At 38.0% G+C, this 11,859-nt stretch overlaps 2 protein-coding genes across 6 annotated transcripts; one reads left to right on the forward strand and one right to left on the reverse strand.

Moving 5' to 3' along the window:
• Positions 1 to 3,997: 3,997 nt before the first annotated feature.
• Positions 3,998 to 7,015, forward strand: LOC103438882 (SWR1 complex subunit 2). Of its 4 annotated transcripts, none has more exons than XR_011582636.1 (12): positions 3,998 to 4,404; positions 4,494 to 4,563; positions 4,679 to 4,750; positions 4,845 to 4,891; positions 4,970 to 5,219; positions 5,351 to 5,426; positions 5,555 to 5,674; positions 5,810 to 5,878; positions 5,969 to 6,011; positions 6,127 to 6,192; positions 6,337 to 6,756; positions 6,849 to 7,015. XR_011582636.1 is itself a non-coding variant. In XM_070824552.1 (11 exons), the coding sequence occupies exons 1-11, from the start codon at positions 4,334 to 4,336 to the stop codon at positions 6,524 to 6,526; spliced, it is 1,074 nt and encodes a 357-aa protein (XP_070680653.1). In that variant the 5' UTR covers positions 3,998 to 4,333; the 3' UTR covers positions 6,527 to 7,015. The 4 variants fall into 4 exon arrangements, 2 of the variants coding, with proteins under 2 accessions (XP_070680653.1, XP_070680652.1); XR_011582635.1 differs by having other exon boundaries at positions 5,555 to 5,652; XM_070824552.1 differs by having other exon boundaries at positions 6,337 to 7,015.
• A 161-nt stretch (positions 7,016 to 7,176) lies between these two features.
• On the reverse strand, positions 7,177 to 9,907 carry LOC103410068 (uncharacterized). 2 transcript variants are annotated; one of them, XR_003774735.2, is made up of 3 exons: positions 9,440 to 9,895; positions 7,307 to 7,386; positions 7,177 to 7,208 (listed from the first exon to the last, which is right to left on the reverse strand). XR_003774735.2 is itself a non-coding variant. In XM_029105417.2 (2 exons), the coding sequence occupies exons 1-2, from the start codon at positions 9,794 to 9,796 to the stop codon at positions 7,357 to 7,359; spliced, it is 387 nt and encodes a 128-aa protein (XP_028961250.2). In that variant the 5' UTR covers positions 9,797 to 9,907; the 3' UTR covers positions 7,177 to 7,356. The 2 variants fall into 2 exon arrangements, 1 of the variants encoding a protein (XP_028961250.2); XM_029105417.2 differs by having other exon boundaries at positions 7,177 to 7,386; positions 9,440 to 9,907.
• Between the last annotated feature and the right edge of the window lie 1,952 nt (positions 9,908 to 11,859).

Genomic DNA, 11,859 nt, shown 5'->3' on the forward strand with positions numbered 1-11,859 from the left:
TTTATGGGTCCGATTGGATCATTTATGTTTAATGTACTCTTGTTATTTGTACTTGTGGTTTAATGCTTGTATTTTCAATTCAATAAAAGTAGTATTCCGGTATGAATAAACTGCTTTTTAAGAACATGGATAAAAATTATGGTTATTCTCAAAACAAGAGCAATGGCGAGGACTTTTGTCTTGTAGACAGCGCAACCACGCATTCAATACTTCGAGATCGAAAGTATTTCTCGAACTTGGTACTTGCAAAAGTAAAGGTAACAACAATATCAGAACAATCAGATGTAATTAATGGCTCAGGAAAAGCCCAGATTATGTTACCAAATGGAACAATATTGTCCATACAAAATGCGTTGTACGCCACTAGGTCTACTCGAAATTTGTTGAGCTTTAAAGACATACGTCTAAATGGATACCACATTGAAATGAAAAGTGCAGAAAATGTGGAATATTTATGCATTACCTCCAATGATACCCAGAAGCGTATATTGGAGAAGTTACGTAGTTTATCGAGTGTATTGTATTATACATACATAAAGACAATTGAGGCATATACTATCATGAACCAGAAGTTCATTGATTCAAAAGTTTACATGCTTTGGCATGACCGTTTGGGTCATCCAGGATCTACCATGATGCGTAGAATCATTACCAACTATAATGGACATCCATTATTGAGCAGACACATTGATGTCTCAAATGATAACCCTTGCAAGGCTTGTTCCTAAGAGAAGTTGGTAATTAGACCATCACAACAAAAGGTTGATGCTAAATCCCCATCATTTTTGCAAAGAATTCAAGGGGACATATGTGGGCCTATTCAACCACCTTGTGGACCATTTCGATATTTTATGGTTTTGGTTGATGCATTTACCCGATGGTCACATGTTTGCCTATTGTCTACTCGAAATGTAGCTTTTGCGAGGCTTCTTGCTCAAATAATTAAGTTGCGAGCACAATTCCCAGATCACCCTCATTAAGTCAATCCGACTTGATAACGCTGGTGAATTTACGTCTCAAACCTTTGATGTTTACTGCATGACACTGGGCATTGATGTTGAACATCATGTTCCTCATGTCCATACTCAAAATGGTTTAGCGAAGGCATTTATCAAGCGACTTTAATTAATAGCTCGCACTCTACTCATGAAAACAAAATTGCCAGACTCTGCATAAGGACATGTCATCTTACATGCTGCATCATTAGTTCGACTAAGACTCATAACCAACCACCAATACTCATCAATACAACTCGTGTTTGGGCATCAGCCAAACATTTCACACTTACGAGTTTTTGGTTGTGTGGTTTATATGCTTATTGCACTGCCACAACGCACTAAAATGGGACCTCAGCGCAGATTGGGAATTTATGTGGGTTTTAATTCACCATCTATCATTAGATATTTAGAACCCTTGACGGGTGATATATTTACAGCTCGTTTTGCAGATTGTCATTTTGATGAGACAGTATTCCCGTCGTTAAGGGGTAGATAAGGCCGTTCCAGAAGAACGGAAAAAGCTAAAATAGATTGTTCCCATCTTATCTCATTTTGATATACGAATCACTCAATGTGAAAATGAAGTGAAAAGGATCGTTCATCTTCAAGATATTGCTAATCAAATGCCAGGTGCATTTAATGATGCTTCGAAAGTGACAAAGTCACATATACCAGCTGCAAATGCACCTACACGAATTGATGTCCTTGTTGGACAAAATAAAGTGGCAGCGAATGATTCATCTAGTGTACGCCTGAAGCGTGGTAAACCCCCAGGTTCAAAAGATTTAGCTTCTCGAAAGAAAAAGATGAGGGCACAGTTAAACCCAAATGAAATCATTTAGGAAAAGAAAATGAATTATAAATTCACAATTCATGATTCTGTACTTCCAGCAAAAGAAAATGTCTTTGATGAGACACATGTCCCTGAAGAGACAGAAGTACATGAAAGCAAAGAAATATTAATAAATTATGCATGTACTAATGAATTGTGGAATCGAAATGAAATAATCATCGACGACATGTTTGCATTTGCAATAGCCACTGAAATTATATTAAGCGATAACATTGAGCCCCGCTCTGTTGATGAATGCAAACAGAGACATGATTGGCCTAAGTGGAAAGATGCAATCCAGGCAGAATTAAATTCCTTGGAAAGGCGTAGTGTTTTTGGACCAATATTCCAAACCCCGCCTGGTGTGAACCCCGTAGGTTACAAATGGGTATTCATAAGGAAACGCAAAAAACAAGATTGCAAGATATAAAGCACAACTCGTTGCACAAGGTTTTTCACAAAGGCCTGGAATTTATTATGAAGAGACATACGCTCCTGTAATGGACGCAATTACATTCTGTTACTTAATAAGTTTAGTGGTTTCAGAAAACTTGACATGCGACTTATGGATGTCATCACCGCGTATCTATATGGAGAATTATATACTGACATATATATGACAGTCCCAGAAGGAGCAACTTAACAAACCACGAGGTATGTTCTCAATCAAATTAAAGCGATTACTATATGGGCTAAAACAATGTGGACGAATGTGGTATAATCATCTTAGTGAGTATTTGATTAAAGAATGATATATTAACAATGTCATATGTCATTGTGTGTTCATTAAGAAATCAAATACTGGATTTGCTATAGTGGTAGTATATGTCGATGATATGAACCTAGTTGGAACTCCTGAAGAGCTCAATAAAACTACTGAATATTTGAAAAGCGAATTTGAAATGAAAGACCTGGGGAAAACAAAATATTGTCTCGGCCTGCTAATCAAGCATTGTGCTAATGAAATTTTGGTCCATCAATCAGCTTACATTGAAAACATACTGTAACAATTTGGCATGGACAAGGCTTATCCACTTAGCACCTCAATGGTCGTTCGTTCTTTGGACGTTAAGAAAGATCCATTCCATCCAAAAGAAGATGGTGAACTGGTCCTTAATCCAAAAGTACCATATTTGAGGGCAATAGGTGCTTTATTGTATTTAGCACAATGTACTAGATCAGATATAGCTTTTTCAGTTAACTTGTTAGCCAGGTATAACTCTGCTCCAACAATTCGTCATTGGAAGGGAGTCAAAGATGTTCTACGATACCTTCGTGGGACAACAGACATGGGTCTCTTCTACTCAGACAAGTCCACAAATGACCAGATCCTTGTTGGATATGCAGATGCTGGTTTCCTCTCTGATCCGCACAAAGCCCACTCACAAACTAGATATGTGTTCACTAATAGAGATACTGTAATTTCATGGCGCTCAACAAAGCAAACATTAGTTGGTACATCTTCCAATCACTCGGAAATAATTGCTTTGCATGAAGCAAGTCGTGAAAGTTCTTGGTGAAGATCAATGATCCATCACATTCGGAATTCATGTGGTCTATCTTCAAAGACAAATACTTCAACTGTCATCCATGAAGATAATGCAGCATGTATTGCCCAAATGAAGGAATGATTCATCAAGGGTGATAAGACTAAACACATATTTCCAAGGTTTTTCAGTGCACATAAGCTTTAGAAGGCTAAAGTTATTGAAAACAGACAAATCCGTTCCAATGAAAATCTGGCAAACTTGTTCACCAAATCTCTACCAAAGTGCACATTTCAAAAGTTAGTGCAGCGAATCGGATTACGTCTATTTACCAATCTGAAGAATGCGAAATCAAAGGGAGATACAATTCAGGGGGAGCATCTATGACACATGCATGTTGTACTATTTTTCCTTCGATTAGGATTTTTTCCTAATGGGTTTTTTCTATCAAGGTTTTAACGAGGCAACGTAAGCATGCTTAACACCATATCAACAACCCGGGTAAAGTTGTACTCTTTTTCTTTCGCTATGGTTTTTTCCCATTGGGTTTTTCCAAGCAAGGTTTTAACGAGGCAACTGGTGTTGATATGTGGGTATCCAAGGGCAAGTGTTGTAAATAGTGGGATTGTATGCCCACATGTGAATAGTAATGAATAAGGCATAATTTGTTGTGTTATGTCACGAGAAGTTATTTTCATTCATTGTAAATCTTCTATAAATAGATCACCACATAGGTGATCAAGACAGTACGAGAGAAAAACAACTAATAATAATAATATTCTTCACTTCATCTACAATCATTTTATGTTGATATAATATTTTACAATTAATTCGGTCCTGTCCCTTTTAACTTTTGTCTATTTATAACAAAGGTAGGCTAAAACTGGTTAGTTATCAAAATTTCCCTTACTCAAAACTTTGGCGGGGGATAGCTAGGGCACATCACAGTCCGTCTAGCTGATTCAAAATCGAATCGATTTTTGCAGTTTCGTCCTCGAAATCTCTCTTGATTTGCCATGGAAGTCCCCAAGGATGAGCCGCTGGCTGTTTTTCTGGATCGGACCTCACGCGCCACGAGAGGGAAGAGGTAATTAAATTAACCGATTCATTCGAGAAGTATCGAGATTTTGGACTCAATTTTTGAGAATTTATTTATTTATTTTTATGAATTTTCAGGATGACTAAGTTACTGGATGAGGAAATCGAAGAGGATGAGATGTTCTGGAATCAGGAGGCTCTCAAAGAGGTGAAAAAATAAATAATAAATTTATATTTGGACTAATTTTATATATTTTTCAGTGAGTTTTTTTTTTATTTGTAGTTTATGTTATGAATGAAAATTAAACTAAAAATTGTGGTAGGATGAAGATGATGGAAACTATGAAGCAGAGCCTGAGGTTGCTGACGAATTTGATAGCGATTTTGATGAAGATGTGAGGTTTTTTTTTTTTTTTTGGGGTTGTTTACTTTAAAATGTTAGTATTTTACTTGTTGGATCTTTTTTAGAGTTGCTTAATTTGTTTGTAGGAGCCAGACCCTGACGAAGGAGCGGAAAACAACGACGCAGATGAGAGGTGAGTTGAGTTTTTGCTTGAACAAATGACATTTAGATTTCTTTTACTCAGAATTGATGGTGTTTGGTGATTTTACAGAGTGAGGACGAAGAAGCGGCTGATATATCCGGGAAAGCAATCGAGCAAGAAGAAGAAGAAGAAGAAGAAAGTGATATCGGAATTAGAATCCAAGGATGGAAATGAGAAGTCTTCTCATCCCGAACAACATCAGGATGCTCCTGAGGAAGCAGAAGTAGAGAGAACTGTGAGAAAATCTACTAGAACTTCAGTGGTTGTCCGTCAAGCTGAGAGGGATGCAATACGTGCGGCCTTGCAAGCAACCATGAAGGTCAGTTTTCAATAGGTCTTGAATGAACTTCAAATTTAGATTGAAAATCTAGTGTCTATTGTTTATGAGATCGATGTGTTGATGAATTCATCATTCCGTTTGTAATGGATATCAATTTTGGTTTTCATCAGCCAATTAAGAGAAAAAAGGAAGGCGAGGAGAAGAGGATGACTCAAGAAGAGATGCTCTTAGAAGCAGCTCAAACAGGTTTGGATTTCATGTCTCAGCATTAGTAATTACTAATTAGTATGTGACGTGAATTGCATGGTACTTGTTAATGTTTGTTTGGAAGTGAGGCTGTAACTAAGCTTGAATTGTTGCCTGTAAATCTGCAGAAATTATGAACTTGAGAAATTTGGAGCGTGTTCTAGCGAGGGAGGAAGAAGTTAAGAAAAGAGCCATTGTACATAAGGCTGTCTATACTGGTCCACAAGTACGTTATTTTTCAAAAGATGGTAAGGTTTCAGCATTACTTTTTTCTAATCAAACTTGTTTGTTCGGAAAACAAGAGTCACCATTTGCGTATGCAGATTTTGTTATCGTGGCAATATCAGTTTCCTCAATAGAAATCTAAATTACGTTTCCTTTAGGCTGCTCATATCTGGAATTTAGCAAAGGATTGTCATTTCAGTCAGAAATCTCTACCTCACCTGTTCCCTGTAAGTAGTAGTTTTATGAATGTAACGTTCAGGGTTTCTTAAAGTTACGTATCATAACTGTGGTTTTGATGCTTCTATTTTTATTTCCAGACCCTGAGAAAGCTGTCTGTGCTGTTACTGGTTTACCTGCCAAGTAAGTGTATAGGTTTCTGAGTAGTTGTTTAGACAAGCGGCTAAGAATGCCTATAGAGAATGTGAGCGATGTTTAAGGTGCCTATCTGACCATCCCGTTTCATTTGATGCTTTAGGTACCGTGATCCAAAGACAGGGCTACCTTATGCAACAAAAGAAGCTTTTAACATCATTCGGCAACGGTATGGTCAAAATTCATTGTTTTACATTAGTAGGCATTCACTTTCAATGAGCATATATTTCGATCCTGTGGTTTTAATATCCCCTTGTTTAGTTATATTTGTACTTGTAGATTCCCTGATATGTTTTTGGTTGTAAATTTTCAGTTTTCTACAGGAAAGTGGTAGGGTCAGGAAAGAGATGGACATGGGTGACTTGTACGGTTCACTTTCTGGTAAGGGGTTTTCTGCAAGGGGGAAGAGATCAGTGGCGTCAAATAACATCGATGCGTCGTACTCTCGATATTTTGCACGTTTCCGCAGAATTCCAGCTCTTGAAAGCGAATCATCTGATTAGGTTCCATGGTAATCCGAAGAGTATATGTTGAATCTGATAGTATTCTCATAGGAAGCCCTTGCTCAATGTCTCATGGTACTCTCGGAAGGATTTGTTTACCCTGTGCAATTTATAAAGGTAAGAAATGTTATACATTTTTGCGCGGAGGCCTAATTGGCATGGTACCAGAGAACAAAATAGGATATAAATTGCACAAGGAAAGACGATAAAAGCTCTGGGGGAGAAGTTGCGTAAGTATTTCAATTGTGTGCAGTTGTAAATTGAAATAAATCAATATGCTTATCTAAGATTGAGATATATGATTGAATTTCTCTGTAATTAGTTTGGCAGTAGGGTTGTATGGTGCAAAACTTGATCGTACTCGCGGGATGGCTATGTCCAACTACTGTTTTAGAATGAAGAGCCGGCGGGTTGTAACAGATGTAAGCAGTGTATCATATGATATATTTTGCGTTGCATTTTATGTCACGTTGGTCATTGAAAGCTCCATTTTGTTGTTAATACTGAGCGTGATAGCGAGTTGATTATGCGAACCCATGCGTGTGCTTCTGCAAGCTGCAAACAATGTCATTACGACGATAAGAACCAACCAAAGTGTCAAAAAAAGAAAAGAATGGTCCATAGCACCCCCAATTCATGCTCCAAGGAAGGATTCAAAGTCAGCTCAATATATCAAATGCCTCTGCAGTGCAGCAAAAACACACACAGAATTGTCTAAATTAAAACTCCGATACACTTCTCTGCGTTGCAAATGACACATTGAATGGAAATCTAGCAGACCTGACGATTTTAAGCGTCGTTCCCCAGTAATACGTTTGATCAAACACATGTTACTGCTTTTTCTCTTCAGCTTTCTTCGGCTGAAAGAAACAACCAACGGAACCATGAGGAAAATAATATAGTTTAACAAAATAAATCCTTCTAGGCAGGAAGGTGAAAGATCATTTAAGATAAAAAACAGAGAGGTCTATAATCCTTCTATATAAAAGCAAAGGCCAAATTGGATTATTCATCCCGTGGTCATAGGAAACCTGCATGATGACCCCCGTGGTGAAAAAACTAGGAATTAAACTCTTGTGGTCAAGAATGTTAGTAAATTTAGTCCAAAAGTAAGATTTCTGTTAAATGACTGTTAAAAGTATATTTAAAACTGTATTTTCAGTTCCAATTGACATTTAAAATAAATAATTTTTTTATAACAATTAACAAAAAAAATAATGCTTAATTTTTTAAATAAAAAAAAAGCCCCAATTCAATGTCAATTGGAACTGAAAATACAGTTTTACCCCAACTTTTAACATCCTTTAACAGAAATCTTACTTTTGGACTAAATTTGCTAACATTTTAGATCACAGGGGTTTAATTCCTAGTTTTTTCACCACGGGGGTCATCATGCAAGTGTCCTATGACCACAGGGGATGAACAATCCAATTTAGCCAAAAGCAAAAGGTAGGATGCACATGCAAAAGCTACGGAATTGTCTTTCAAAAACCTGCAAAGGCACACACAAACATGTAGAAAGTGCAAGAAACATAAATTTTAAGTCCCCTTGGCACTACAAGGAAATGCCGCCCAAGCATCCGATGGCCTTCAAGATGAATATTGAATAATCCAAAAAATGTTGACCAATTTTGACAGACAAATAAGGATTTGGACGTGAACAGGTGATGCAACAACTATGATTTTAGATAACAAATCCCAACATCCCGGTTTCCAAATTCTTGCTTCATCTTGATGCATTTTCTATATTCAGGTAATCGTGGACACTAATGGTATTTAATGCATAAGAAACAAATAACACACCAATCATAAACTATGAAAACTGTGATCAAAATTGATGGTAAAGCAGATCAAACAGCAAGGAAAGGCCAGTGAAGCCAATCCTAAACTTTTAACACAACCAAAATGAAGGCATATATAAACATCGGCAACTGTGTGGGTAAAGACAGTGGTAAAGAGATACCATCATGATTCATCACCATCACCACGGTCCATGGCTCATGTCACGAGTCATGAGTCTTGCTTCCCATTTCAGAACAAAACGACCCTGACTGTACTATCATTATCGAAATCCACAAGCATCAGTCACAAACCGAAGCTTGAACAAGTCATGAGATGAAAGAAAAAATATGTAAAAACTTACCACCTTTATCTTATTGAATATGGCTTACAGGGAGAAAAAGGGTGAAAAAGGGATAAGTTGATCGCTAAATCTCTTTTGTACATGAACATAAAAAAAAACGCAGCACAATGACACCAAAAGCTGACCCTACACTTCCGCAAAACATGAATTGTTTGCAAGTTTTAAAACAAATCTTAAAGAAAATGCTATATAAGTGTAAATATCAGTGTAGTTTGTTTATCATAATTTTGAATTATCTTTCTGGGGTTTAGGGTTTAGGGTTTAAAATTGAATATTTTCAAGTTTTAGATACAATTTTCTTTCATTTCATCTGAAATTCAGCAAAAGAGACGGTCACCCAAAGCGAAAACGGGGAAATTAAAAGAAGCCCAACGAATCTTTCGTCGATCAACCGAATGGTTATCAATGCAGCTGGGGGTCAGTTTTGAGTAACTAAGTGAAGAAATTGAATGTGAAAGACATACACTGTAACATGTGATGTGTGCGCGCGCATACATGCGTGTAAAAGGGTCGGATTTTGAAAAGGAAATATAGACAGACGCACAGGGTCATTGTGCACTGCACCGAGCAAGAATGGCAATCAACAATGGTGACTACATTTACAGCAATCAAAACAATAGCATAATTACAAGTTCCAAGCGATGCACGTTACATGTTCGACGAAATGTATGCCACAGACAGAGAGAGGATTCAATCACTAACAAAAAAAAAAGCCCTTGGCCCTCAGCCTTTAGCTCTTAGATAGAGAAGCAAAATGTAAATTCTATTACCTTGGTGCCGGGGGCCGGTTGGTGGAGCTCGCCGCTGGGGATAATAACGGGCCAGGACTCGCCGGCGTCGTGGAACATCTGCTCGGTCTCGAGGCTCTGACCCTTTTCGAGAATCATGTTGCGGATGTCCTGGGCGGGAGTGGCGGTGGCGTCGTAGACCTGCTCGACGCCGTTGACGAAGGTGACGGTGATCTTGGGGGGCTGGTCGTCGGTGCGGCGCTTGACTTGGACGGCGCAGGAGGGGTTGGACTCCTTGGCCTTGCGGGCGTTACACTGCGCCAGGAACTCCAGACAGGATGCCGTTCGAGGGTCCAAGGCATTGAACTCGATCCTCACTCTCGATAGGAACTTCAACATGATATCTAACTGACTCTCAGTTTGTTTGTTTTGATTGTTTTGAGTTTTGGTTACTCGAGCGAGGGCTCAACAAAACAATTGTTTGAGAATTGCTATACAAGAGTATATTCCACACCATGGTCTTAAATGCCGATCGCCGATATTATTGGTTTCCGCGTTATTGATATTTTAATAGTTATCTAATTAGTTTTTGTCAAAATATCGCGATATTATCGATAATATCGCGATATTAACAATAATATTGCGAAATTTTGGATTTGTGCACATCAGAGAAGAACGCCAGAGCTTCTACAGCTCCGGCCGACTGTAAAAGAGCATCCTAGACTCCGATCTAGGTATCAAAATGAAATAGAAGACGAGAGGAATGTTTTTATAACTTCCGTTTGCTGTGAAACGGTCGGAGGTGTTCGGAAAGTTCGTCGACACCCGCAGCCTCGCCGGAGATGGGTGTGCCTATTCCCGAGCCGATTTCGTCCCAAAAACCTTGCAAAAACACGAGATAAAACTTAAATTTCACATCTAAGCTTCAATCTAGAACAGAAAGAGGTAAACCCGAAGCTTACCTAACCGGAGAAATTCAAGAAACTTGCTAGAGGGTTCCTGCGTTCGCCGAGTTGCAGAGACGAGAAGGAGAGGGAGAAAGACGAGGGTTCCTGCGTTCGCCTGATCTGACGAATGATCAATCTCGAGTGGTACGATGAGGAGGAGATAGAGGAGGGGGAAGAAGAAGAAGAAGGGGAAGGCGACGTCGTAAAGACGGAGTCGTCGTCTTCGACTAGCTTCTCCGATTTGACGAAATCGCTTCTAGGGCTTCCCAGTTAATTGGTGTCGAGTCCATTTTTTGGAATTTTCCGGGAAAATTTTGGACTGTTTGGTTGGAAGGAAAATGACTAGAGAGAGAGGGAGGTGGAGGCTCGGAGGGGAAAATATTATGTGAAACGAAGGGAAGACACGAGGTCTTTCGTAAATTAGAGGGCAGAGAGGTGCGAGTAATGTTAGTGTCACTGTGTGGCTGATTTAGGTTTTTTACTGACTTGTACGTGGACGTCTTGGGGTGTGCAAAATATCTGATCTGATCTGATTTGATCTACGCACATTTGACGTTTACGAATCTAGAAAATATATATAACAAAATGTAATTTTCTTATTGTTATTTTGTTTTTATTTTTTTTATATAAAGAATGAGTACATTATAAATAAGTTGTGATTACATATGTGTTTGTGATTACATATTCAGCCTGTAATATTTATATGGTCATTAAGATGTCTGCAAGGCTTGCAAGCTAATATTTATTATCTAGGATAAATTTCTATATTTAAAAAAACACCAAGGGGATTCGAACCCCTCCCATTTTACTCCTTCAACATAGTGAAAATTTTGAACCTCATAGGAATTCTATGTGGTACTAAGTCACTCATGTATCTTACCATGCAATGTATAAAGTGTAAAATATTGTACTAATTCATTATATATAAATGATTATGGTGTGTTTAAACTTCTTTCATTAATTACTACATATTTTCTACACTCACAATGTTTGCTAGCTCGCTATATAATCAACTTAAATCAGTTAAATCCATCATGCAATGCATTTCCTTCCAATTTTTTGTGATAAACTAATAGATAATTGACTAAATAAACATCCTGCAAAGTTTCAATAAAAATTTTCAAGTTTTTCTTACAATTTCCGTGGTTTCCATATTATTTTTATCGATATCGATAATATCCCGATATTTCCATCGATATTTCTGTATTTTTGAACTACCGATATTTCCGATATCATCGATATTTTATACCCTGTTCCACACTAATGTTAACTTGTTGGGAAGCACTTTTAAAATAATAGAAATCTCTTTTAAAGAAAATGTTTTAGGTTACCAATGCTTGGTGGTTCAATAGGTGGAGTTTGTTCCTCTTAAGCAAGGTCTCGAGTTCGAGCCTTGTGAATAGAGAAGCCAGCATTGGGAAAGCTTGCCCCCGAATGAGGTCCAATTTGGCTCGAGGGATTAATCCTCACCTACGTGCGATGAATACCCTGGATTCATCCAGAAAATGTTTTAGG

The sequence above is a fragment of the Malus domestica genome, chromosome 07 (genome assembly GCF_042453785.1).
Source record: "Malus domestica chromosome 07, GDT2T_hap1".
Lineage (NCBI taxonomy): Eukaryota > Viridiplantae > Streptophyta > Magnoliopsida > Rosales > Rosaceae > Malus > Malus domestica.

Excerpts from the sequence above, each read along its gene's own strand:
- LOC103438882 (XM_070824551.1), top strand. The coding sequence starts at position 4,334 with ATGGAAGTCCCCAAGGATGAGCCGCTGGCTGTTTTTCTGGATCGGACC. Across the intron at positions 4,405-4,493 it reads CGCGCCACGAGAGGGAAGAG|GATGACTAAGTTACTGGATG; the intron begins GTAATTAAATTA and ends ATGAATTTTCAG. Across the intron at positions 4,564-4,678 it reads ATCAGGAGGCTCTCAAAGAG|GATGAAGATGATGGAAACTA; the intron begins GTGAAAAAATAA and ends AAATTGTGGTAG.
- LOC103410068 (XM_029105417.2), bottom strand. The coding sequence starts at position 9,796 with ATGTTGAAGTTCCTATCGAGAGTGAGGATCGAGTTCAATGCCTTGGAC. Across the intron at positions 7,387-9,439 it reads AACCGGCCCCCGGCACCAAG|CCGAAGAAAGCTGAAGAGAA; the intron begins GTAATAGAATTT and ends TGTTTCTTTCAG.